Genomic DNA, 27,635 nt, shown 5'->3' with positions numbered 1-27,635 from the left:
GATTGCGTTAGGTTAGAGTTAGCTTCTGCCCGGACTGCGGGATTATTCGGAAGAGTTAAGTACCGAGGTCCTGGTACACAAAGGGCTCCAGAAAGAACACAGGTGGAATTGCACGGACCAGGGAAATAGCTGGCATTAAACAAAATTAATCCTTATTTAGTCATGATAGAAAGGTATACCTACACATGATATAATTAAAGGTGAGAGCAATATCTATAAGAATAGGTACCTGCCTACCTATAGGTAGTTAGATAATACCTACGTCTCTATATATTATGTTTACGTTTTCTCTGTCTCAGACACTAAACCAAATATTTAGACAAACGGTAGACCACTTTTGTTAAGCACATTCAAGTGTGAATTAATTTTGGATAGTAACCGAAGGACCTACCTAGCAATAAGGCCTGAGGTTACGAAAATGTCTTTAAGGTTACAAGTTTCGGGTGACAAAACTTATTCCAAGCGTATCATAAACTCTAGGTTACAGACGTAGACATCAAATAAAATGTTCGTGGAATAATGAAAATATTAGCTCAAGCTAAATTATTTCGTCATTTTCTTAAGAAAAAAAAATGTTAAATAATGATGTCTTTAACTTACTTATTTGTTCAAACAATTCATTAAACCACCTATTTATATAAAGCAGAGACAAGAGAGGAAAAAAAAACAAATACTCTTTAGATTTTATTAAAAAGTTTTTATTATATCAACAGTCAACAGCAATATTCCGTTAATTACCTACACATGTACATTTATTTATACTTAATTAATATAAATAAAGCATTCGTCAACAAATCTTCGGTATTATTTAAATTGAAATACATTTATGTATTTAAGTTCTTACCGTTAATTATTTTTAAATATGGGATCAAGCTTGGGCAGTTTTTTAAACAGGAAAAATACTGTTTATCGAAATTGATTGGTAGTAAATATTTTCTAAGTAAAACCCTGAAACCCCTACTACTAAGTACCTACCTTAATTTATTCGAGAACTAACTACCTAAGTACCTACCTTAATTTATTCGAGAAAATTGGCTTCCAAACTTTCCTTTACACGTCAATGCCTACGAAATGGGAGATCATTTACTTTGATTGTCCATCATTGTATGCGATCAGGTGTGACTAGGGAGGGGAAAAGAAAGAATGCTGTTCTGGAAAAGTAGATCTTCAGCATCCCTTGATAAATGGGCTATATAATAGGATATAATATATCTATATATAGGAGAGAAATCGGACCAGTCATGATCAGCCTTTTTATCATCCCACTGCTGGGTCTTCTCACACAGAGAAGGATTGAACGTTTATGACCACGTTAACTCAATGAGTGTTATTCAGACCAACCAACAAAGTCTTCAGCTTTATAATATTAGTTTAGATACTTTGTTTGATATTAAGTTAATCTCAAAGCTGAGCAAACTCACCTATTTGTTTGCTGTAACCAAATTATGCTAATGGAATAATAAAGGAACCTTGAGAAACTTGTGTCACGTACAGTCTACGTATTACGTGAAGAGAAATCTTTTGAAGTAGGAAAATAGGTCTCTAGATTTTATTTACAGGTACCTACTGAGAATTAAGTAGGTAGGTACCCCTACTTTTAGATAGGTAAGTGGACTGTCTGCATTCGGAGTACCGTGAAGTCTCCAGAAATATCTTAATAGGTTAAATACCGAAGTGGTACCCTGAAGTAAAAGTAGGAAAATAGATTACAAGCTTTCACCTAAAAAAAAACATATCCAAATCGGTTCAAGAGCGACAGACAGATACCAGATACCTACAGACATACAGCGGTCAAACTTAACCCCCTGTTTCGGCGTCTTGGGCTAAAAATAGATATTAAAATAAGTTTAATTTTGAATTCGTTATCATGATAGGTACTTATTAATATATTACATAAACAAAAGATTAGTCGAACTGCGCAGAATTCACGTACAGAATAAATTAAAATATACCGATACGTATTTCATATACTGTTCTTCACAAAGTCAATATTTATTTACCAATCGATTTTGATAAACATCACATCTTGGCAGGGGTTTGGTATAAAACACGCAATATAAGTACACACATACATTGACATGACACACTATAATTGGTCAAAATCACACACATAACACATAAACACACATTTGACTTAAAGCTAAGGGACCTTTGTTTGTATAAGTCCGTTTGCGGGGACCGCGTGCGGGTAGCTCTAAATAGAACACAATTAATTGGTGAAGCTTGCTTTGGGAGTCCACATATCTTATTAATACTTTTAACCTTTAAATGTAGGAAAATCGTAGTACTGACTTTAAAAACATACACGCAGAGTAGAATTACAATATTTATATAAGCATGCGGGCCCCGCATGCGGTCAGAAAGACTCTATGGCAAAGGGTCCGTCTTAATAATGCTTATAAGTCATGGTCTTAGGCCTAGTTACAATAATTAGGTCCGTTACAAAAATTGTTCCAATATTTTTTTATTATATCAAAACAATATAATTTAGATACTAACTAAAATTAATATACATAGGTATATACAAGTACCTACTTTCTTATCCTTTCAGTCATTCTCAATTTCGTATAAGTTATTACCTTCCTAATTTTCTATCACATTTAGTCCATTTATTTTCTAATATAATTATGTTGAACAATTATTAAATTATACCAGACTTTTCGTCATGAATATACATATAATTCAATGGTAAATAATAATAATTATCTTAATGAGATCATTGAAATACGCGTAGGTAAGTATGATTTTGATATTGACTAAATCAATTCAATGAATTGGTTTTCCACACATTATTTCTCCTTCGGTTTACCAAATATATCTTACGGCCAGTTTCTTCATCAAAAGTTAAAGTTATGGCTAAAGTAATGTCTAAAGTAAAAGTAACGGTTAAATTCAATTTTTCTATTCGTTTTGCTGTCACTTTAGCCTTGAAAAAACGAATTTGACTGTAACTTTTACTTTAGACATTACTTTAACTTTAACTTTTGATGAAGAAACTGGCCGCAAACATCAACAATATCTCAACTAGTCTAATAATTTTAAACAAGATACGAAAACCAAATTCAAGATTCGATTATCAACCTGCTTTTATATAACAGTAACATTTAATTTAAAAATCAATTTATTAAAACTAAGTTTAAACCACGACATTCTTGAAAGTTATTTAAAGTAATTTTATCTAGTTTAACATTTGGACCAAAAACTAAGCCGCAGCCTAAACTTAGCTTCAAATAATTTTTCACTAAACTAAGAAAATTCTTATAATACAGCCTATTCATTCTCTTTGGTCTCGAAAACTTTCCAGTAAGTATATTTTTTCCTTAAACCCGAATCAATCATTTTTCCCCGTAAACCAACTAAGTAACTAAAGTAAATAGGATTAGGTATTTAAGAATAAAACTACCTTTCTATTCTTTCAGCTGAAGAATAAGTTCGTTTAAAAATAGGTTCACTGGAATTATGCTAAGACACGGATTCCCACAGTTAGTATAGAAATTGGATAAGTACTTCGTTAAGTAAAATTGATTTCAATACCCGCTTTCAGTTTTTGCTCGCGTCCTGAGAAAGAAACCTACTTACTTTACGTACCTATGGTTTTTAATAGATTTTCTGTTAGGTACATGAAATCAGTAGGCTATATTTTTACCTGCTAACACAACTTTTCAAACACGTTGTGGAATGTTTTTATTTCATAAGTAAGTATAAATAATTGTTTTTATTTTGGACCTATCTACATCTACTTTAAGTGTAAACTTATAACTATAAGTACTGAGATATATCAGCGAAAGGACAGTTACCTGATAATTAGCAATTTACTTAATATCTAACAATTAGGTATAATTAGCACATTTAAATATCTGGGGTTTCAATTTTCATTTTATTGTAATGTAAAGGTATTTTCATCGTATTTTTACTTTACTGTATAATTATATTTTTTATTTATTTTTAGCTATTCATTTTAATTTTCCATAAATACTGATAATTAATTAGGTCTTATGGTATAATCTTTAAAAAAGTCTTGAAGCATAGTCTCATAATTTTAATAGTAATTGCCAACCGCTTAATTTAGCCAATCTTAAAAATAAGATATAAATGTATACTTACTCCAACTGAAACAATTTAAAATACATCATTACCTATATAAGTGCCTTAAATAAAAGTAGGAAAACCAAAAAAGAAGTTATTAAATAAGCATGAAAGGAACTTAATTTTAAGACTAGACTGTTAAAATACTTACTTACTATTTAAAACGAAACTTTAAAGGGAAGGATCACGAAATCGTGTTCTGAAAGGATCACTAAAATTGATGCACAATCGCTGAACCAATTACGAATCGGCTTGAAAAATGCATACAATTGTTTTTAACAAACTTTGTTGTTTATGTAAACTATTGTCTTATACTAGAGGTTCACATTTAAGCTTCATATCTATGACAGCCGATGTATCCGAGATACATCGCTTCTTCTTACATTACGTGTCAGAGCCACATTGAGCGAACTGACACTTGTAAGTGACGTAAACGCTTCATGTGGTTCAACACCAACTCCACAACTCAAAATAACAATTACTTACAACCAAGTACCACAGTCATAATCTACGCAGTACAGTCTCCTCAAAGCCGCCAACTTTCTGGCTCGTGTGGCGACATCATCTTCCACCAAACTCCGTCCACACTGGTACACCATCATCCAATCATTAAACCTATCTTCCACATAGTCTTCACAATCGATCTTCACCTCATTCGGGATATCAACATCACAATCGTTTTTCAGCCAGAAATATTGCAGGGAGGTTTGTTAACGTCATTCGTCGCAGAATAGGACTACGGGGGCCGAGTGGTGGTCACGGTTGGGGATGAAGCAATCGCAGGCTGGGGGCCCGGGGGAGGAGAGGGCAGAGCCGGGCCCCGCGAGGCCGCCGCAGGACAGGCGGGCGCGATCCCTAATGTTGAGGATTGACCTGTTCAGGCCCCATAAGTCTTCGCTCTCTTCGTTCATGTTTCGGAGTAGACCAGGTTCTGGTGAAAGGAAATCTTTGTTTAGGAGTGTATTGAAAATATGAAGGCCTGTATCTATCAAAAATCTATTGCTGATTTTCAAACATTAAAATACGACTACTTACGGAATCTACTCATTGTGTTTTTTCTTCTTTCGTGGTCTTCACCTACCAGCCACCACGTTCGCATTTCTCCTTTGCCCTAAACAGAAAGACAAACCATCATAGATAAATCACAGAATTCCAAACAAGTATCAACTATTTCATTGTCAATTTTTTTGTTCGGTATCCTTCGTCAGTGAATTTTAAGATTCAAGATTTAAAGACCATGGTGGGTATATCCCATAGACATAATATGATAAACAGGACTGCGCACTTTTAACCAAAAAATGAGCCGAGTGAAACAGTAAGTACGGAGGCCGTCTGTCCCTTTCTAATACCCTATTATAGACGTAGTATATAGACGATGAGATTAAGCTATGTGAGACCAATCCGAGTTTGCTAAGATTATTAAACACAGATTGGTATTGAAGTTTTAACTTACGCAGTTTGTGACCTTAAAATACTAATATAGCCTTTTAATAATTAGCGGGAATTAGCAGTAATAAAAACAGGAAGATTTGAAGTGCAGACTGATTTTTTTGTATTTTTGGTTCACATATAGACTGCTGAGCCATTTATATAGCCTTTCTACATTTTTTGGGAAGCTGTAATAATAGTACAACAGTTTTAAAATCCATCACCCATTTTTTGACTCATTACAAGAATTCATGTTTGATTTACGAAAATGTTATTATAAGCTTATCTGTAGAACGATATATTGCAACCACCATAGGATTCACTTTCACAAGTATAAAAGCAACACTTGTTCACCATTTTAATAGTTTAAATTGATTTAATACAAAAAAATATCAACATAATTTTAAATGCTGATTACGCGCCAAGAATGTTCAGGGTTACCGCTAGAAAATAAAAAAAGCAAAATAAAAATTTATGTTGTTTATGTTTTAAGAATAAATACGAATAGATTAATGCGATTGTTATTAATTTGTTGACTTACAATTGTTAAAATAAGATAAAAATATAATTAATTGTTTTTTTGGGAAAACAAAACTGTTGATCACAACATTTCAACATTTTTTTATGGTGGCAAGGTGTTAGAAAGAGACAAACGGCCTCCGTTCTAACTATCCATCTCGGCTCGGAATTGCCTCTGTGTATTATGCAACCAATTTAGTACCTTATTGCGTTGGAATAGAGTTCATTTTCGTAAATATATATTTTGAGAGTGCGCAATCTTGTTTTAAGTATATTACATCTATGGTATATCCTTACCTTGATATTAACAATCCCTCGTTCCTTAAAATGGTATCCGCCATGTTGTTTGAGCAGGAGATACGTATCATGGCTGATGTGGATGCGTTGAGGTTCACCACTGGACTCCATCCTCGCTGCAGTGTTTACCGTGTCTCCAAAGAGACAGTATCTTGGCATCTTGACACCTACTACCCCAGCTGCACACTGGCCGCTATGAATTCCTGAGAAAGGATATGGTGATTTAAGATTTTGAGATACAAAATGTCGCAGTGTCATAGCTAAGTTCACCATTCGAACAGCCTTTTCCCAACTATGTTGGGGTTGGCATCCAGTCTAACAGGATAGAGCTGAGTACCAGTGTTTTAAAAGGAGCGACTGCCCCATCTGACCTCAACCCAGTTACCCGTCAACCCAATACTCTTTGATAAGATGGGTTGTCAGACTTTCTGGCTTCTGACTACACGTAACGACTGCTGAAGATGTCGCTTAATTAAATTAGTGAAAAAGCTGCTTCTACAGGAAAAGCTTTTCCATGTGCAGGTACAATTACTTAAAGTGATTGTGGTAAGTGGAACAGGAATTTCAAATAGGTACAAAATGTTTTTTTTTTTTAAGTTAACATCAGAGACGAGGCGTGATCTTATCATTCGTTCACGCTATTAATATACTTCGAAGTAAAAGTTCTTCCCGAAAGTTCTCTCAATTAAATTCTCGAAATATGCTTTAACTTTACCGTGAAACATTAGATAAGATATCGAGAAAACCATTTACATTAAAATTTTCCGCTCCTATCAGAACTTCAACGTAACTACTGTTAATAATATTAATTGACTCATACGAGATTCAAATTCACAAAACGTAGTATAACTTAAGTAATTCAAGTCAACTCCAGTCCTTGATTGGGGTCTTAAAAGGGTCTAGACATCGATATCTAAGGAGTACCTTTTCAATTAGTTGAAGAGTAAATCAATGCCTATTTAAGTGTTCTGTTTTCAAGGCTGTGTTGCTAGTTAGACCTGTATCAGGTCTTCATTAAAACGTCTATCCTATGGAGTAAGGAAACATAAACGAAGATGCCATTATGCAGGTAGGTCAGGCGATTTCTTCTAGGTCAAAACTGGGAACTAACGAACAATAACGAACGATTTTTAGTCTTAGAAACTGGTCGGGTCCAAAGAAGGCGCTACTTTCTTAGGAAATTTCCATTATGGCACCTCCGCTTGTCATTGTGTTCTTCATGGTCTATCCAGTGAGGATTACAAAAACTTACCTATTCTAATATGCAGTCTTGCAGCGGGCATATGTCTTGACCTGATCTTGGGCACGGAGTCCAGCACATGCAGGGCTAAAGAGGCCACTTCTGCAGCATGTCGGGAACACCTCTCTGGTAGACCTCCGACCACCATGTATGCGTCGCCTATTGTCTCCACCTGGGGTAATACATTAAGTATGATAAACCAGCAAGCAGCCACAATTTAAACAGTGTTTTTTGGAAATTTATTCTGGGCGCCGAATAAAAAGTATCCTATGTTTTAGTAAGGTTGCAATTATATTAAAATTGAGTGCTTTTGGTTAATTTTGTTCTGCTGACTAAGCGTGACTGAGGAACAAACATCCAAACCCACGAATATTCACATTAAATAATAGAAGTACGACTTTAATTATGACATATCACATGGGTATGTACAGATTTTAGGGTTTTCTGAACTCAAATAAATTGTAGGTAATATACTTGAGTGAGGGTCGTAAATCGTTAAAAATCAAGAGAGATATTCTTACTACGGCATTGAAAATCCTAACTTTATGTTAGTCAGTGACACGGTAATTATAAACGTACCTTATAAACATTGTAGTATGATATGATGGCATCGCAGCAAGTGTACAGATCATTCAGGATTTCCACCACCTGAGGGAATACAGAGTAATTTAGTAGGTATCTATTTTCAGAAACCGCTGTCGGGCGACAGGTTAATAATTTTAGTCCTTTCATCAGCTAGACATAGATATGACATAGAATTAAGACAATAGTACAATGGCAGTAGGTTATTTGTAGTAACCAAGAATAGTGCATTAAGCCCCTAGCTATTTTAAAGGGACTTACACAACTAAAATAACTTAATTATTACATAAGCCTGCTTGTACCTAACATCTTAAATGATTGATATAAGTACCACCGTAATCCCTTTCATAAACACTTAAGACAATACCAAATAATTAATGACACCTACTTAAGCAACAACCTTAATGTAACCTAATATGTATAGCTGCTTTCCCGTGGCTTTAGCTGCATCACGTGATAACTCAGTACCGCCCTCACGGGGATAAAATATAGCCTATGTTACTCAGGAAGAGTGTAGCTTTGCAACAGTTACAACATTTTTCATTTCCGTTCACTTGTTTAGGAGCAAACAAACTTACAAAAACATGACTCTTTCTATATTATACTCTAGGATAGAAGACAATATTACAGAAATTGTGGTTCAATACCTAGTTTCCAAGCCAAACAAAAAATGTTTCCCCTTTTTTTTATTATTTTATTTTATTAAATTAGTATAGCAGACAACATTACAAGAAGCGTCAATCGTGAACAGGATCTTTGAAGCAAAAGGAACCAAGTTACTCAATTGATCACAAGTGAGTGTCTCTCGCTTGGAAAGTACGTATCATAGCAACTGTTGACAAGTACGAAACCGACACATTTCCGAGAAGTTGTTCAAAAGAAATCATTGATAAATGTTCGATTTATTGCGTGAAATGGATAACTGTGTTAAGGCCAGTTCACACTTAATTAAATGGCTGGTTGAACTAGTTACAACTAGAACTTTCTAGGACTTCTAAGAGTATTTTTAAAAAACTTTTAAGGCTTTATATTAAACTGTAGTAGAGTAAATAATTTCATTTAATTAAAAAGACAAAAATATGATCTTAATTAAATTGTTGCAAAAAGAAACATTATGAATTATTTTCATGCTCAAAGTGGGCAAATTATAACTTAATGAAAGCATTTTTCAATGTCACAAAGTTACTTATATTAACTTTTTGTTTTGTTCTAAAAGTAGATTGTCTAAAAACAAAACATTTATTTTTATAATATTGATACTTAAATTAACACGACCTTTCCCTTTCAGGTGAATGACAATTATCTAATCAACTTTCATACTCAAAATTCAGGGAACTTTTTTCGCGTGTCTATTATTATAACTTTTTTTCATTACAGACCTACTCTTTGAAATTTTATAAAACAAATATAAAATGTATATTTATAACTAATCAAAACAAATTATTATTGTCAATAGAAAGTCTTTCAAAATTTTTGTTCTTAAAATAACTAAATTAGTCTGCAAGGATTTTAATTTGCTTTTGTACATTTTTTTTTGTTTTAAAAATATGTACCTACACCTATCTCTGTAACATCTAAATAGGTTGGACAGTAAAAGAGGAACGAACAAACCCGGTCCCAATTTTCATTTGGGGTAATATCTTTGTATGATGACATTATATAATTTAACTTATGAGTTCATGCTTATCTTACTATTGGCAACCCAATCCGTAAATGCTTGTGTCTATAGTGAAAAAAAATTGTCTAAAAATTACGATAAAATAGAAATACCTTACCTGCATCGGTGTGTTAGTAGCAGCTAACTTGGTGAAGCCCACGATATCACTGAAGTATATGGTGACACAGTCGAAGCTCTCTGCTTGTACCCTTTCACCGCGCTTTAATGCTTCTGCTACAGTCCTGTGGGGAAAGAAGAAAATTAGATTAATAGGATATGTAATATAGAGGATTTTTTTGTTTGAATTGTTGGTTTAGGGTACAAACCAAAAGACTCGGAAGCTATAGAACCGATTAAAAAAAAAAAAACATTGTTAGAAAGCTAGATACTCTGTTCCCGAGGAACATGGGCTGTACGCTATCCATATTATATGTAGTATTTCCCCAGGACGCGGGTAGAGGTAATAACATAAATTCAATTTATACCTATCCATTATGAATATTTCCATCTGGCTGAATTGAGAAAACTCTGACGGCAGGGCTTGCTAGGTGATTAAACCTGCAGCCCACTCGTTAGGAAGAAGGTGGTATTAAAATTCAGTTGTAAGAAATCGAGGCTTTTATCTACACAGACGAGTAAATAACATTTGTTTACCAAACGATATGAAGTCACATAACTATATCTTAAACCAGTTAACAAATAAAATTTATTTATATACTGACTCACTTTGCAGACAACTTTATTAGAGAAAAGCCAAAAAAAAAAACCGTAAAAATTACCACCACGTCGGAATACGTTACAAACCTAATTACGCGAGGCTACTACGCAGTATCTAACACAATTCTCTGATAATTAAGAACATTAACCTTGACCTTTCAGTCTTTGACCTTCGAATCTCAAGGTTAGCGACCGGTAACATCAATCATATGGCATATAAAGCTTGCTTACACGAATAAATCTGCATACTTATATGAAAAACCTATTCAAACTCATACGTCCATGAAAATAGATGCCCAAACTATTAAAAATGGTTTTGTATTTAAAAGTAATATATGTAAAATTTTAGTAAAGTTAAGCGTACCATCATTGCACTGCAAGCTTTTATTCGGCCGGCTTATTTGGGCTCTTAAATCGGTATGCAGATGAATGGAAGTCAACATTGGCCACAGAGCATCTAGGCTGATGATTGTGGCCGTGCTCGTCTATGCTATATTTCTTTTGTGGCTGAATAAGCCAATAGCTGCACGACACTTCTTGCCGAATTTGTCGCAGGTGAAGCGCGGATCGTCCACGGGTGCAGAGTTATTGATATGAATAGAAGTACACACATTAAAATGATCAGGTTTTTATTCGGCATCAGATTGATTGAAAACTTTGATTGGATTCAAGACTTTCTTAAAATAAATTGCCTACTGTCGGGTCTACTGTCGGTCGATAATTTTGTATGCGGATAATCTTAGGCAAATATTCTAGAAATCTCAACCGATGTAATCTTAGATTCAACTGTAATATCTTTAGATTTACCTTTCCTTTTGATTTGCCATTTAGACTTCTATAGTACCTTATGTTAGGCAGATAGAATTCTCTGAATCAGATATTTAAGTAATAGTTGCAAGCTTTTGAATAGTTTAGACTAAAATATTGGCAATATCAGGTCGGGAATTTATCGAGAATTTTGGCCGGCATCGAGAACAAATTAAAATATTTCTAACTGGAAATGATTTAAATACATTTTTCGTCGTACCTATTTCAAGGGTTTTCTGATTGAAAATTAATATTTTATATTTAACTGAGGTCGAAACATCAAATAGGTATATTTTATAGCAACTTATACTAGCTTTCACCCGCGGTTTCACTCGTGTTCCGAAAATCCTACTTCCCGCTGTAAATAGATAAAAAGAAGCCTTTTCTGCCGAAGGTGAAAGAGTAACAAATTCATAAGTACACACTTTCTTGTGTTTTTACGATACGATTACTTTAAAAGGTTTTCCAGCTACTGAAAATCGACCTTTGAGAATTTTATAAATGAGCTTCCATGTAAAAGTTCTTGAGATTGACTACTGGGCCGATTTGAAAAATTATTTCCGTGTTAGATAGCCCAACCATATAGAAAGGCTACTCTTCCTCCAGGTAAGGTATAGCTCCTTCGGGATGCAGATTCAACGCGAGGTTCTTTACAGCCTCTTATCGTCCCACTGCTGAACACAGGCCTCCTCTCACACAGAGAAGGATTGAGCATTAATCACCACGCTTGCTCAATGCGGGTTGGTGATTTCAGACTTTATATTCCAGGTTTCCTCACACACACCTAGTTAACATTAATTACAACTAAATTACAGTTAGTTAACAACAATACTTACCTAGGCAGCATCCTATTGAGCAAATCATCAGTCCGTCGTTTCTCCTGCAGCAGTTGTTCAGTCCTGGCTGCGACGATGGCTTCCAGGTTTGACGCATACTTCTCCATCATGGCCAGCATGTTGTCGAAGATGTTCGTTTTCCTGGACCGAAGAAGTATTGATTAAATTGTGTTTCGAGTACACGACTTTTCATCAACGAATAAGAGTCACACACTGCAGACTAAACAGTCAGCCGACAGTAAGCTCCATGGTCGGAAAAAAATATTTTTGTAAGGAATTTCGTGAATTCAATAATTGTTTTTAGTCGGTCTGATACCGGCTAAATACCTGATCATTGTAATGTGCGTACTACCATTCAACTTTATACTGATTTATAAGCTCAATAAACTATGGGCTGACTAAAAGTAATAGTTAGAGGGTACTCTAAACGTTACTTAGGTACTAACGGTGGGTTGGCCATTGGTTAAATCGGCGATTTGGCAACTGGTACTAATTTGGTTACCTACCTACCTATCGTTATAGTTAAATGGCGCAACTCATCCTTGTTACCCAAACGACATCCATTGGAATTGATTTGTTGAATGTTATTTTAATTAATGGGGTTCAAAAAAGAGAGGCGGTATATCAAGACCCATGGCCATAACCCTAGCCGGCATGCCCCTACCAGCCTGCTCCGACTTCCGGTACCTTGGTTCACTCGTCCAAAGTGACGGTGAGGTGGACAGGGACGTTACGCATCGGATCAATTCTGGATGGATGAAGTGGCGACAGGTAACTAGCACTATCTGTGACCCACGGATGCCTCTCAAACTGAGGGGCAAAATCTACAAAACCGTCATAAGACCTGTCGTCCTGTATGGATCAGAGTGTTGGGCATTGAAAAAGAAGGATGAGAAAAGAGTGCATGTAGCAGAGATGAGAATGTTGAGATGGATGTGTGGTGTTACCAGAATGGACAAAGTGAGGAATGAGTATATCAGAGGAAGCCTGAAAGTAGCGCCAGTGACAGAGAAAATGAGAGGTCAGCGTTTGTCCTGGTATGGGCATGTGATGAGACGGTGTGAAACGCATGCTACAAAGAGTGTGCTAAGTATGAATGTGGAGGGATGGAGAGGCAGAGGTAGACCGAGGAAAAGATGGATTGATTGCCTGAAAGAAGACATGAAGCAAAAAGGAGTGGATGTAAGTATGACGTCTGACAGAGAGGAATGGAAGAAAAAGACATGTTGCGCCGACCCCAAATGACTTGGGAACAGGGCAGGAAGATGATGATGAAAAAAGAGGGTCCACAATTTGGATGTAGCTATTTTTACGATGGATAAACAAACATCACATTGACACGTGCGGCACTGTGACGCACACAGAATGTCTTCTGGTCTACTTGCTTCAGCAAACAGTTACAAATTCCTAGAATATAGGCTGAAATGTGATCTTCGATGCGAACACGGGCTAGCAGTAGAGTCGCGTTGATGCTTATTTAGACTTTTTTTGTTCACGAACAATTTTGGTAGAATCTCCCTATTATAACACTTATTCAGTGCGTTTGGTCCTTGATAATCTTTTTATCTTGAGCTTTTACAAAAAATAATAATGTATTTAGACAACAATAATAAACTCTGAAGTACATTTATCCACAGCCCTGTTGACCCTTTATATTCAAAAATAGCAAGTACTTTATGTATTTTCTTAAAAAGATTAACGATTTTACATTGAATTTGAACAAATAGATTAATAAAATACACCTGATTCTCCTTTATTCAGTATAGATTTACTTAACACTTCAGAAATTGAATTATTTATGCCTTCAATTTAAGATAATCTGAACTCTTAGAATGTCTAGACAAACTCAATTAAAGATATATGAGACTGCATAATGATTGAAAACGTTAAAAATATTTGATTTTTATTCACTAGTCTAGCGGTGGATTTCTATAATCTATCCATCGATTTGCGACTGGAGATTTTGATATAAGCTCCATGTAAACTACTATTTCTCGTGGCAACTACTGCCCATACCGGGATAAAATATAGCTTATGTTACGCAGGGCTAATGTAGCTTTTCAACAGCGAAAGAATTTTCGAAGTTGGTTCGGTATTTTCAGAGCCTATAGGGTAGGAAAAAACAAACAAATAAAAAGTTTCCATTTTATTATGGGAAATTATAAGTGTAGCCACAAAATTATTTATTGGACACATGATTAAACTTCTAATTTTATAACTAAGCAACGGGGAAATGACATCGAATAATGATATTAAAAAGAAGCCTGTTTAATTAGCACCCTTTTATTATATTAGTAGGATAAAATATGTCCAATCACTAATCGCTAAACAATGGATAGATAAGTTATAGAAAGCCGCAGTGTGTCGTCATAGCGTGTTTGTCTGCAGGGTATAGACTTTATTAATCTTAAGCTTGTGGCACATTATAGCAGCACGGCAACAGCACGGCTGCAGCACGGCGTCGCCTCGAATTAAGACTACGGCGAGCGGACAGCGCGCCAACCACGCGCTGACCGCTCGCTGTCGGCGCGCCGTCCGCTCGCCGTCGGCGCGCCGGCCGCGAGGTGTAAGCTTGCTGTCACCGCAAACTCAATATTATTTTAAGACTATTATGATTGATGTTATGATTGAACACGACGTAATTACGTTGTTTCGCTGCCGGCTCGGAGTCGGCGCGCAATTAGCACGCCGTCGGCGCGCTGTACGCATGAGGACCGCTCGCTTGCAGCACGCGGGCGGCGAGTCGAGTTGTGTGGAAGCGGCAAGCACGCTGACTGCTCGCCGTTGGCTTTTTCATATTGACATTACGAAATATATTATAATATACACGATTTAATGTTCTAAATTGAATGACAACTTAAATGCTGGTGTGGAGCCGTGCTGTTGCGGTGCTGCTGTAATGTGCCACGTCCTTAAGATTGATCAGTAAAGCGTCAAACTTTGCAAGTTCGAAGGCAACTTTTGTCAATATGAAAATTCAAGAACTATTTTAGGGTTTAGTGATTGATTAGGGAACTGTGTTATCCCGCTTTTGTAGATTGTCTTACAGCCTAGTCAGCTATTAACTAAGGTACCCTGAAACTTTAGGCAGAACTCCAAGTCTCGCTAACGTCAATGCTTTTATTGGTCCCTCGGGGTGCGAATGTGAAAACCAATTTAGATTTCATTTGTGGATTAAGTTGATAAATAATTGTTGTTTTTTCTACCTTTCACAACAGTGAATATGCAGGTACTTATAATATACTTATACTTATTCATGCAGGAAGATGATGATACATGACGGATACTCATTTTAGAAGCCACTTTCTAAAGGCGAAAAATGTTGACAGGACTTTTTACACAACAAATAAAGTACTACTTAAAATAATGATTCAATCGATGTTTTTTATTTACATTAATTTCAGCTTAACTTGATTTATTTTGAAGTCATATACTTACATCCCAGCATGCATATCCTTAAGCCGGAGCCGCACAAGCCGCAAATCCGGCCTTCGATCAGGCCGCTCGCTCCAGCAAGCATTCAGCACCGCTAGCACCGCTGGCCTGGCCACCAGACCTCCTAGTGGTGGCCTGAATAGCACCCCTCCTATGGGGTGACGGACGCGGCCTATGATCTCTGTGGAAAGAAAAATGTTATGAGACTTTCAAAGAGGAGCGAAGTTGCCTTAAGGCTGGTAGGTCCGTTGCTTCTTTGCAGGTTGAAGCCACGTATTCACTGGGAAACAATGTTTCAGATACACAGTTTCTGAAACATCACGTAGATGTTTACAGCAACAATGTTTCGGAAATTCTGCCGTCCACATCGTCCACAGAAACAAAATTATATGTTTCAAACAAAATTATTTGTTTCAGAAACACGTATATTTTGTTTCTGAAACAGTGTTTATAAACAATTGTTTCTCAGTGAATACATGGCTTAAATAACGTACTACTATAACTAATGAGGAGTTCGGGTTCCTTGAGATATCTGTCAGAAATTGGTATCGATTGATCATGACAACCCAGCTTGTCATTTGGTTCTTGATCGTTTAAAACTATGTGTCTGTAGTTCAGGTAAATTATACTTCGGCCGTTCAGAGAATGCGTTCCTGACACCTATCAGTTAGTCACGACTAGTGATGGGCACAACATAACACTGAGTTCGTTACCGTTCCTTCAAAATGAACCGCCGCATTATTTTAAGATTATTTTCGTTTTAAATTGGCGGAATCATTTGTTTTATATTTTAGTTATTTAAGTGGAAACCAAAAAAAGGTAATATTCATATAATAAAATTGTTTTATTTATTCTTTGTTACAAGTACATTGAATTGAATGTGCGAACAGAATATTAATCAGACTCCGATTTGCTTGAGGAGGTGGTGTCTTCATCATCATCTTCGCCTACATGTATAATTATATTATTATCAACTAGCTGTTGCCCGCAACTTCGTCTGCGTGGGCAATATAGAATAGTCAAAATACTACTTATCCCGTAGGTGCATTCTTTCACGTGACAGTATAATTAGGATTAGCACTTAGCAGTCGCATAGATTCATTGATCAAGGTTGTGTTGTGGATGTGACCATTTATCTAAACAAAAGAAGTAAAGTTTGTGACGTTGTGTATATCTCTGGATCTAGTCAGCCAATTTGGAAAATTATTACGTATGGTGCGTAAGTAATTTTCACAGGAAACAGTTATAATCTATGTCTATATGCTTTGAGTCTGACAAAGCTGTCATTTGTACATTTTCTGCAGCTGCTGCGACTAATCAGAAGCCAGAAAGTCTGTCAGTCTTACCATGGATATCGGCTTGTGTAGTTGACTGGATTGAAGATAGGTAGATAGGTAGTCGCTCCAAGCAAAATATTGGTACTCAAACAGATTCGGTGACTGGAAGCCAACACCAACATAGTTGGGGAATAGCTGGATGGATGATAAAATGAGTCATCATCATCAGCAGGCGCATAGGGTAGGATAGTTTCACTACTGGGGAGAAACACTTGTATGACGGGGATTTTCTGTGCACTTACTCACTATGGTAAGGCTGACCCCACATTAGGCGTGCGCGATCCTCGGGCGTGTGAGTAGCGCGGGCGTCGCGAGCACGCTGCATGAACGTCGCGTTTTGCTGCCCTGCGGCATGTGTGAAGAGTGCAAGCGACGCGCTCGCGGCGAGCACGCGGCGCTCGAGTTGCGTTCTTACCCCTTCGCCTGCTATCCCCGCCGCCCGCTAAACGCCTTAGCAGTTAAACGTCAAGGAGAGCGGCGCGTGCGCGCCGCGAACGCGCTGTAGGTAAATGCCGCAGGGCAGCAAAACGCGACGTTCATGCAGCGTGCTCGCGACGCCCGCGCTACTCACACGCCCGAGGATCGCGCACGCCTAATGTGGGGGAGGCCTAAGCCGGGACTCCACCGAAATGTTTGCATTAGTTCACGAATAGGCAAAATGTACGTATCTGTGAGAGTCCACTTCATGTTTTGGTACTTGAAACCTGCAGTTTTGCCAAGATTTTCAAAATGTACGCTTGCAATTTGTCATTTCTTGGTGGAGCCAGCAAATCGAAAGGAACATAAGTGTTGTATACTGTGCGTCACTACCGCACACCGGGAAAATTTCGCTCTTGCGGAGGACGTTTATATACCATATTTTGTGTCACCCAGGACGACAGTAAGTATCCACCGAAACGCTTTCAAAGATCTGATGAACGAACAAATCAGACCTGACTTGGTCACCTGGGGCCAATCAGAGCTCTATGAAGCGATCATATGCTTTGGCTCCTACTGTTATTGTGGTTTCTGAAAATTTATTCACCTCATTCAACGATGAATGTAATTCTGATGGTACTATTAAGAACACTTGCTTAGCGCAGAAGCTGACGTTGGCAGGTCGACTCTTTTGACTTCTCGAATAGGATACCATTGGTTTTTGTGCAATGCACACCTGCAATGCATGCTGGATTAGGATAGGATACAGGTGGATAGGATTTGCAACAGAGAACAATTCTGTCTTTGTGATTGAATGACATCAAACGTAGTTTTATATAAAAGGTGTTTTTTTAGACTTGGCTCGGGTCTTACTGAGACTGTTCGTAATCGTGACCAGTGTATTTGCGATCAGAAGTTGAAAGTAAGCATGTCTCTGGTATGCGACGCGCAATTTGTACGTTTTCAGACGCATAAAGCATTTTACGTGTGTATGGTATTAAATCGAGAAAGCTCCCATTTCTTATCTGCACTTTGTATCTGGGCTTGTTCTTAAAGCTACAGAATCCTACATTACCTACCTACCTCACGCTTAGCAGCGCTTGCGAGAGACAGATACTCCTTTCTTCTAGGATTAAGTTAACATATTTTGCATCAGAAAAAATAATGGAGGTCTACTTAATACTACTCACTCAAAGTAATTTGTTTTAAGGCCACCACATTAGTGGAAGATAAGCTAAACTATGTTTATGAAAAAATCCTGATATAAACTCCATCTGTAACTTTAAATGATAATTAATTGTTATACTAAAGTCATCATTTTTGACATAATATTCAAAAAATAATTTAGATGGCACCGTTTTAAATTTGGCTGAGAACTATTATTTTCCTTTCATCAAGGTAATAATTATAATTGGATTTTGATGTGGCTCGGCAAACTGACAAACACTATTGAAATGTCTATCGAAAAATTACACTACGTGTTAAAATATGGTGAATTACGGAAAATACACAACTCCATCTGTTGAAATAATAATCCTCTATAAAGAATGTATGGTAATTTATTGTCATTTACCACCTCGCTCCTTTGACAAATTTTATGTATTTTATTTAACACAGATTACCACAGATGGAGCTACTTTAACCTTGGCTAAACACAATTTTCATTTTTTTTTTTCTTCCGAATATACTTATGAAGGTGTGATTTTCTGTGTAAAGGTTAATAATAGGCCGATCAACTAATATAAGTACAACATTCAAATGTACAGTTTTGACAAACAGATTGCGTGTCGTAATATTTTACATCTTGAATTCACAAAATTAATCATATCTTTTGATAGAGTCAATCGATTTCGATGAAACAAAAACTAAGTAATACCCCAAGTTACGTAGAATTTTTGTATGTAAGCATTGTCTGCATTGAATTCGTAGATTTTACGTGAATCCCGAACAAACAAACAGATAAACAGACAAACAGACAAAAATGACAAAAATGATGGAAATGGGTTCTGTTAGTTATCCTTTAACATGCTGGCTATTTTTTTTGCCAATTTCTTCAATGTACAAAAATTACTTTTCTACAGATTTATTATATGTATAGATAACAGAATCAATCCTGATATCTCGGTCTAACAAAAGCCGGGTAATCAAATAAAAACAGATCGAAAACACTTGAAAAACGTGGTCTATGCGCACGAAACGACAACGGACGACTGTTTTAGCGTCACAAAATGGCGGCCCATAACGCCATTTGGGGTTACCATTTTTAATCTAAGTATAAAAATGCGGTTTGGTCATAGTTTTATTTTTATTTTTCATAAAAGTTATAATTAAGTCTTATAGTCCATTATTTTCCAATTCTTAAAAAGAAAATCAAAACGTATTATTTTATATTATAACTGTATAAGAACAGATTACGATACTTGCCTGTTATTTTTAGCACAGCACTACAAAATATAAACCGCTGACATAACCTTGTAATAGCGCAGTATAGATTTAGAAAAATATTGTTTACCAAGTTATTTGACACTCAGTTTGGCACAAAATTATAACATTCATTGATTATTGATATAATAATGTTGTTTTAATGCTCCTCAATTGTTAAAACGGTAAACAACCAGCAAAAATATTTTTATCGTAACTGCAACGCCATTGCAAAGTTACGTCGTCAGTTCAATCGCGACGTGTCAGGAACGCATTCTCTGAATGGCCGAACTATAAGTATTAGAGCCCCTATATTCAGCAGACTAAACTGTAGGCTGATAGTTGACTTACGGCCAGTTTCTTCATCAAAAGTTAAAGTTAAAGTTATGGCTAAAGTAAAAGTAACGGTCAAATTCGTTTTTTCAAGGCTAAAGTGACAGCAAAACTAATAGAAAAATTGAATTTAACCGTTACTTTTACTTTAGACATTACTTTAGCCATAACTTTAACTTTAACTTTTGATGAAGAAACTGGCCGTTAATGATTGAGTTTAAAAGTAATCGTTAACCCAATCAAACTTCTCAGTCTGATATCGGCAGAATTTTGTTTGCAATGTGCTTTGTATTATGGATTTACTTATACCTAAATAATAGTTAAGGACTTACAGCCAGTTTCTTCATCAAAAGTTAAAGCCAAAGTAAAAGTCAAAGTAATGTCTAAAGTAAAAGTAACGGTCAAATTCAATTTTTCTATTAGTTTTGCTGTCACTTTAGCCTTGAAAAAACGAATTTGACCGTTACTTTTACTTTAGACATTACTTTAACTTTAACTTTTGATGAAGAAACTGGCCGTTAATGATTGAGTTTAAAAGTAATCGTTAACCCAATCAAACTTCTCAGTCTGATATCGGCAGAATTTTGTTTGCAATGTGCTTTGTATTATGGATTTACTTATACCTAAATAATAGTTAAGGACTTACAGCCAGTTTCTTCATCAAAAGTTAAAGCCAAAGTAAAAGTCAAAGTAATGTCTAAAGTAAAAGTAACGGTCAAATTCAATTTTTCTATTAGTTTTGCTGTCACTTTAGCCTTGAAAAAACGAATTTGACCGTTACTTTTACTTTAGACATTACTTTAACTTTAACTTTTGATGAAGAAACTGGCCGTTAGAAGATAGGGATGACCTACTAACGATGATTGGGTTGGGTGAAAGTGCATTTATTTTATGATTATTTTCAGTCCCAGATTATCTATACTAGTAGTATAAAACTGAAGTGTTTGCGTAAACGTGCTAATCTCAGGATCAAGTGAGCCGATTGGAAAAAAATCAAAGAACAATTTTGAAAAAAAAAATTGGATCACTTGAGTGTTATTGCGACTTGTTTTCACTTTTTATTGCGCCGTGAGTTAAACCGCTCACGAAAGCCGCTGTTTGCTAAATAAATTATGCAGAAAGGTACCTAGATTTTTATCTGATTCTAGGGAACTTGTTAGTATTCACGGAAATGGAAACCAAAAGTATTTAACAATATTTTATCAGTAAAAAACCAGAGGATTTGATTTGATTTGAGGTACCAGGAACGATTTGTTATTTAGTACTTCCTTGAATTAAAATTGTTTATGCTTTTTGAAATATTTTTCGTGGAATTCTATACGGATGAGTCGGAAGCTAGAATGTTTCGTTTGACGAATCAATAAAACTCATTTTCAGCCTTACTTGAATAATGATTCTTTGATTATCATGATTCTTGGTAGACTTCATATTTTTTCCATAAAAAAGGTCATTTTGTAAATTATTTCAATTAACACATTTTTATTTGGACCACTAGTTACTTAGTATTTATTAACATGTTTCGCTACTTTTCTTTATTTTATCTAAGTACCTTTTATACTGTTGTTAATTTGTGAAGGCTTTTAAGCAATACATATATTGGGTACGAACAAAAAACTATTTGATGTGGTTCTAGAGTATATAATAAGCAGGATTCAATCAGGAAAACCTACTGGTAAGTATAAGATTCTTTCGAAACATTTTTACATAGTTTTTCAGGCGGCTTATACTCATGAAAATAAATCAAAATAGCGATGTCTTAGGCCCCCAAACACTTTCAGTTCTTTTCGAAAAATTCCTACTGCCTTAAATGTGTACACGTGTATTGGCTTATTTCCTAATGTTTTGGTTTTAAATCTGTCTTTTCTAGAAACTTACAATTTATGTTGTATCTTTATAATAAAATTAGGTGTATGATTTATTTAGATCACATTCCATGAACATGAAAATAAAAAGAGTCTTGAATTTAAAATTAGTACCTTAAAAAAAATCAGTGAATTCAATTTGTTTATTTGTTTTTTTTTTTTGAGAAGCTATCTATAATTCTTGACTTAACCATCATCTAATTAGGGTGTCCGCTTAAACTCTTTACCATGATAAATCGAAATACTGCAGATTTAAAAATGTAAGCAAAAGGTCCATGGCATAATTACTTCAGGGCATTTTTTCACCAGCATTGTTTTTATTCCAAATTTTTGAAAGATTCAGATCAATTGCTTTCGACAGGGGATTACTGAGAGTGAAAATCTTGATGACTGTGAACACTTTATAATATATTTTTGTTAATTGGTCAAATCGGCTTTTCTTCTTCATTGCTTAACGACCGTACTTTCATATTTTTTAATAACTTTTTTCCTATGTATTTGTTTGTTTGCGTAGTATACCTACAGATCTACGAATGTTTTTAAATAAGGTGGAGGAGTTATATATGCGTAATGGCATGGCCCACAGTTTTTAGGCTTCCGTACCCAAAGGGTAAAACGGGACCCTATTGTTTTCGCTCCTCTGTCCGTCCGTCCGTCCGTCCGTCCGTCTGTTACCAGGCTGTATCTCATGAACAGTGAGTTGTTGAGTTAGTTGAGATAGTTAGAGAGTTGAAATTTTTACAGATGATGTATTTCTGTTGCAGCTGTAACAACAAATACTGAAAACTAGAATAAAATATATATTTTGGGGGCTCATTTTTGCTCTGGTACGGAACCCTTCGTGCGCGAGTCTGACTTGCACTTGGCCGGTTTTTTTACTTCGTCTTAACTTAGCTCTTAAGATTTGATTGTAAACTAACGAATTACAGAATTAGTATTGTACTGATGTCTAGATCGATCAGTCGCCCGTTCACGCCTGCATATTGTCGAAAAAAGCAAAAAAGGTCAGGTAAGCCTAGGTAAGCCTTAAGCATAGGTAAAGTTAAGTTGAAAAAAGAAAAATATAGACCATTCAGAAATGCCATAAACTACTTCCAGACAAGCGACTTGGGCTGGACTTATAATTCACTTACTTATACAAAAAAAAACACCAACTTACCAGCATTAGTAAGATTCGTATCACCCCAAGGGCCGTTCCTTCCAAGGATCTCATACAGGATAATGCCGAAGGAATACACATCTCCCTTCTGGGACCCTCGAGGTGGAGGATTGGGATCCCTCAGGAGTTCGGGAGCTCGCCACAGCATGCGACGCTCCATGCGCAGTGCGTCTTCTGCATCTGAACACCCGTCTGATGATGGAGAGCATATAAGTAGTAGTAGTTAGTAAGCACATGGATATTGATAGGGACATCATAATTGTTCTAGCAGATTTATCTTTGATCTTGATTTCTCAGATCTGAACCTATTTTTCTGTTAGGCTCGGTTAGGTAACACAGAAATATAATTTTCAAATAAAATTCTTTGAAAATTAAGAGGCATCCTTTTACTGCTCACATCATTAAACTAAACAAGGAAAGGTATGCCTATTGTACAAGAATTTTCTATCACATCTCATAAAACACGAGGCACGTATCAAAATAATATGTACGACTATAACAATAATATTTTTTCCTAAATAGTCGCTACGTTAAGATAAACAAAAATTGTTACTCCTACGGAGATAGCTAAGATACCCTTCACATATCAAATATACATACCTAATCCTGAAATTATCACGTTCATGTCATTGACCTTAACAGTCGTTGACCTTTGAAAGGCTCTAGATAAGAATAACCCGATTACAGTAAGACGAACTTGTTCAAGTTCTCAAATTCGTATTACAAGTCCCTACTTCCTCTGAGAACTTTCGAACATGTACGTGTACATAGCTTCTTGTTTATTATGAGTTAATGCTCGTATTTCCTTAGAGAAAACGTGCGCGTAACAGAAAAGTTAATATCAGTTGGGAGCTATTTTCCTTTTTATAAATTATATATTTGTTTACTTACTTACTAACTTATCCGTAGTTAAGTTTGAGTTATTTTGACTGTATATAAATTGTTTACTGCTACTAGATACTCCACTTGATATAATATTGGAGTTAGTTCAATGCACAATATTAATTATAGCCGTTTTCCCGCGGTTTTACCCGCGTCCCGTGGTAACTACTGCCCGTACCGGGATAAAATGTAGCCTATGTTACTCGTGGATAATGTAGCTTTCGAATGGTGAAAGAATTTTTTAAAACAGCCCAGTAGTTTTTGAGCCTATTCATTACAACCAAACAAACAAAGTTTTCCTCTTTATAATATTAGTATAGATGTGGAAAACCTCTAAATTGATCCTCCCATCACCGTTATTCTACACCTAGAGGCAAACCATTTCGAGCTACTCAAATCTGTGCGGTGACTTTTACTCATTACCTTTACCAAGTTATTAACCCGAATCCAAGAACGAAACAAGACACATCTCATAGTACTATTCGAACCACAAATATAGCCACAAATTCATAAACCACAGCTGCTCTAAAAAAATATAAAAATAAACTAAACCGGCCAGTTCTACCATCTATAAAACCGTTTAAAATTCAACCGGCATAAAACCTCTGTGTACGAATCAAACAGGTTTTATATCTAGGTTATAAAAGAGGTTGCATAGGTAAAACTCGGTCAGCCAGCAATTCGCAAATAGGAAACCAGGTTGGAAAAGGAATTTTATTTCATATCGGCTTTATTGAGCCAATATCCAGATTTATTTTGGTAAATTACTGCCAAATTGTTGTGGTTTTTATTGTTGGGGTAGTATGCGAATTAATTAAATAAAGTATTATTAACATAATTAATAAATAAGGCAGAACTTAATCATTTGAAAGGTCGGGATTACAATGCTCGCGTATTGCAATATTGATATGAAATTACTCCAGACACAATTCAGATATCATATGAATCAGTGACTAAGTTCTGACTGTCGTAATCCTAATTTACAAGTTTCAGGATATTTCGAATAAGTTCGAGAACAAGACTACTTAAAATAATTAAAAAAAAAAAACACTTTAAAACTAAAAACAAAACTAGTTATCAATAGGTACTCACATTTCAAATTATGAAGACCATAATCGGCAATCTGCAGCACCCATCTGCTGTCAACCAGACAGTTACTGGACGTCAAATTCCCATGGGATATCAAGGCCGAGTCATGTAGATACGTCAGTCCTCTAAGCAGGTCTGCTACTAGACTGGCCACGAACATATCGTCGAGATGTAAGTCTCTGTCAGCCAGGACTCTTGCCAGGGACCCTCGGGAGCAGTAGGCTGACACGATGCAAGCCGAACCACTTTCTACGCAGACCCCGACGAAAGCGGTCAGGTTTTCGTGGCGAAGCTCACGGATCTGTGTAAAGAGATTGGAGATTAGGTTCGAGGAGTGATGGTGGCTTGGTGACGTCGTTGCTAACAGCTACGGATAACAATAACTGATCAATGAGTTGGTTTGAATTTTGACATGTCAAACAATCTCCAATCGAAATCCAACCGATAGATGGATCGGTTATTAATCCGCAGTTAGTGACAGCTGCAAGACTCGATCAATCATATAAGCATTGCTTTGCGTGATTGGTTCGTGCATGGGTGACCTTGTCATGACGACGGTGGGTCCCGGCCATAACAATAATATGTAGCCATTTTTTATATTTTAAAATGTTTTTTATTTTTATATTTGACGCTTAAAAATGTAATTTATACCTATGTATAAAAAATAAATAATATGTAGCGACATAATTATTAATAATGTATCATATGCACACGTTTAGACTTTTTTTCTTTACTAAGTATAGTAAGTTCAACTCAGTCTTGCGCGCGGTCTTATGTGTGGGTAACCCTTGTACATACACAGTGACTTTGTGTGCGTGACCAGAGGTACAGTCGGGTACAAATACAGTTATTTAGGGGTTACGGCTGTTTAAAGAAAAACAGTTATTACGTAATTTAATGTTTATTTATTTATAATGATTCTGAATCGCTACTTGAAAAATCAAATGATGAATTTTCGGATTCGCTACTCTCACCGAGGTAAATTATAAATTTTGACTCCATGTCAAAATGTCTATAGTATTTTTCTTTTTTCTTTTGTACATGTCGACAAGTATTACCCAACATCCCTTCATCAATATGACTTAAACGTTCATTTATGAGTTTCATTATTTCCGTCTTATTTTGGTCGACATTATGCGAAGCAATACTATTTTTTAAAATTCCCCACACATTTTGTTTACATTATTATACTAGATTATACGTCTTTTTACATTCTTAGTCCACACTTTTATTTATTGTCCGCGTACCCCGAGATCTAGAAAATATGTAAGGAGTATTTAATTCATCTTAGATATTTCACCTCATTTATTTCTTAGATACTGTCAACGTCAATTTGAAAAAACTTATGAGAAAATAATGAAAAACTGTAAAATGTAATAATAAAAAGCTTTGAATGTTGTTTCATTTTTTGAAACGCTACCTGACTCCTTAAACATTTCCCCGTGAAGAACTAGACATTTCCGTAAACGACTGTACCCATAACAAAAAGCGATAAGAACACGTCATGCTCGGACGACGTCACTATCACACGAATGAAAGTTGTATATTTACAAGCCGACGCACACATAGGGCCGCGCGCAAATCTGAGTTGAACTATCTATAGTTGTAGTTAGCCTCTGTGTTAACTTGGTAGCTTTTTCGTTATTTTTATAATTTTATGTTGTCGGTGAACCTGGTGAGCCTTAGGGATTACTGGTTAAATGTCATGTAAGGAGAAACAATTATAATATTAATCTATTTACACTATGTTCTATTCATAGAACTTGACATTCAAACTAAATACACTGGGGACCAATAAAACCGGGATAGTTATTTTCATTGTGTAACCCAAAGTGTTAACACTATTGTAATAAAATTAAGGGTGTGAACTTAAAAGTTAGTCATCCGCTTATTTTATTAACAGAAAGGTTACATAATTATGCTGAACAAACAATTTTTGACCTTTAACTTAGTTTGCGAAGTGGTTTTAAGGAAAATTTGCTTCACCGATAGACCCATTACATTAATACGTCATATGATTTTTTTAATCCTAAAAAAATGGTGAAAAAAGTTAGTGATCACGCTGTAAAAAGTAATGTACCTATATTGCTTTTTCATTTATTTATTTTACAACATAATATTTTCTACATGTTTAAATACTGAATACAAAAAATATTTTAAAGTGTGGACCGATATCAGGAATAGTGTCTTATTATTGCTTATTTGAAAACAATTTAAGAGGAGCTTAAAACATTTTTACGACACTGCGCCAACATTTTTCAAAACGTTAATGTCATTGTAGCCTGTGAACTGACCCACATTTATTTCTCACGAGTGTAGTAAACATTCCTGGCAGGATCTAGGTCACTAAGAGTAGTCTTACCCTTCAACTATAAATCTTTTTTTGGGGTCACATTTAGGAAAGTTTTAGGTAGGCGTTAAGGCGTTAACACATTTGAGCCGCATTAGCTATAAGGCGTTTTATTGCGCGATATTACGATTTGTGGAAACAAAAACATTTTTTTGCGAAAATATTAATCTACATATACAAC

At 35.7% G+C, this 27,635-nt stretch overlaps 1 protein-coding gene across 1 annotated transcript in view; it reads right to left on the bottom strand.

Annotated features, from left to right (window-relative positions):
- Positions 1–4,802: 4,802 nt before the first annotated feature.
- The window catches only part of LOC124633565 (guanylate cyclase 32E), a 133,774-nt gene continuing 110,941 nt past the window's right edge, over positions 4,803–27,635 (bottom strand). The window contains exons 13-22 of the mRNA XM_047168844.1: positions 25,108–25,405; positions 23,134–23,325; positions 15,608–15,785; positions 12,170–12,310; positions 9,928–10,051; positions 8,150–8,218; positions 7,583–7,742; positions 6,331–6,533; positions 5,122–5,197; positions 4,803–5,017 (exon numbers count right to left, since the gene is read on the bottom strand). Of these exons, the coding sequence (XP_047024800.1) occupies positions 4,803–5,017; positions 5,122–5,197; positions 6,331–6,533; positions 7,583–7,742; positions 8,150–8,218; positions 9,928–10,051; positions 12,170–12,310; positions 15,608–15,785; positions 23,134–23,325; positions 25,108–25,405 (1,656 nt within the window). The remainder of the gene's footprint in view (positions 5,018–5,121; positions 5,198–6,330; positions 6,534–7,582; positions 7,743–8,149; positions 8,219–9,927; positions 10,052–12,169; positions 12,311–15,607; positions 15,786–23,133; positions 23,326–25,107; positions 25,406–27,635) is intronic.

Source organism: Helicoverpa zea, chromosome 9 (assembly GCF_022581195.2).
Source record: "Helicoverpa zea isolate HzStark_Cry1AcR chromosome 9, ilHelZeax1.1, whole genome shotgun sequence".
Classification (NCBI taxonomy): domain Eukaryota; kingdom Metazoa; phylum Arthropoda; class Insecta; order Lepidoptera; family Noctuidae; genus Helicoverpa; species Helicoverpa zea.
This window is presented reverse-complemented; position numbering and strand designations above follow the sequence as displayed.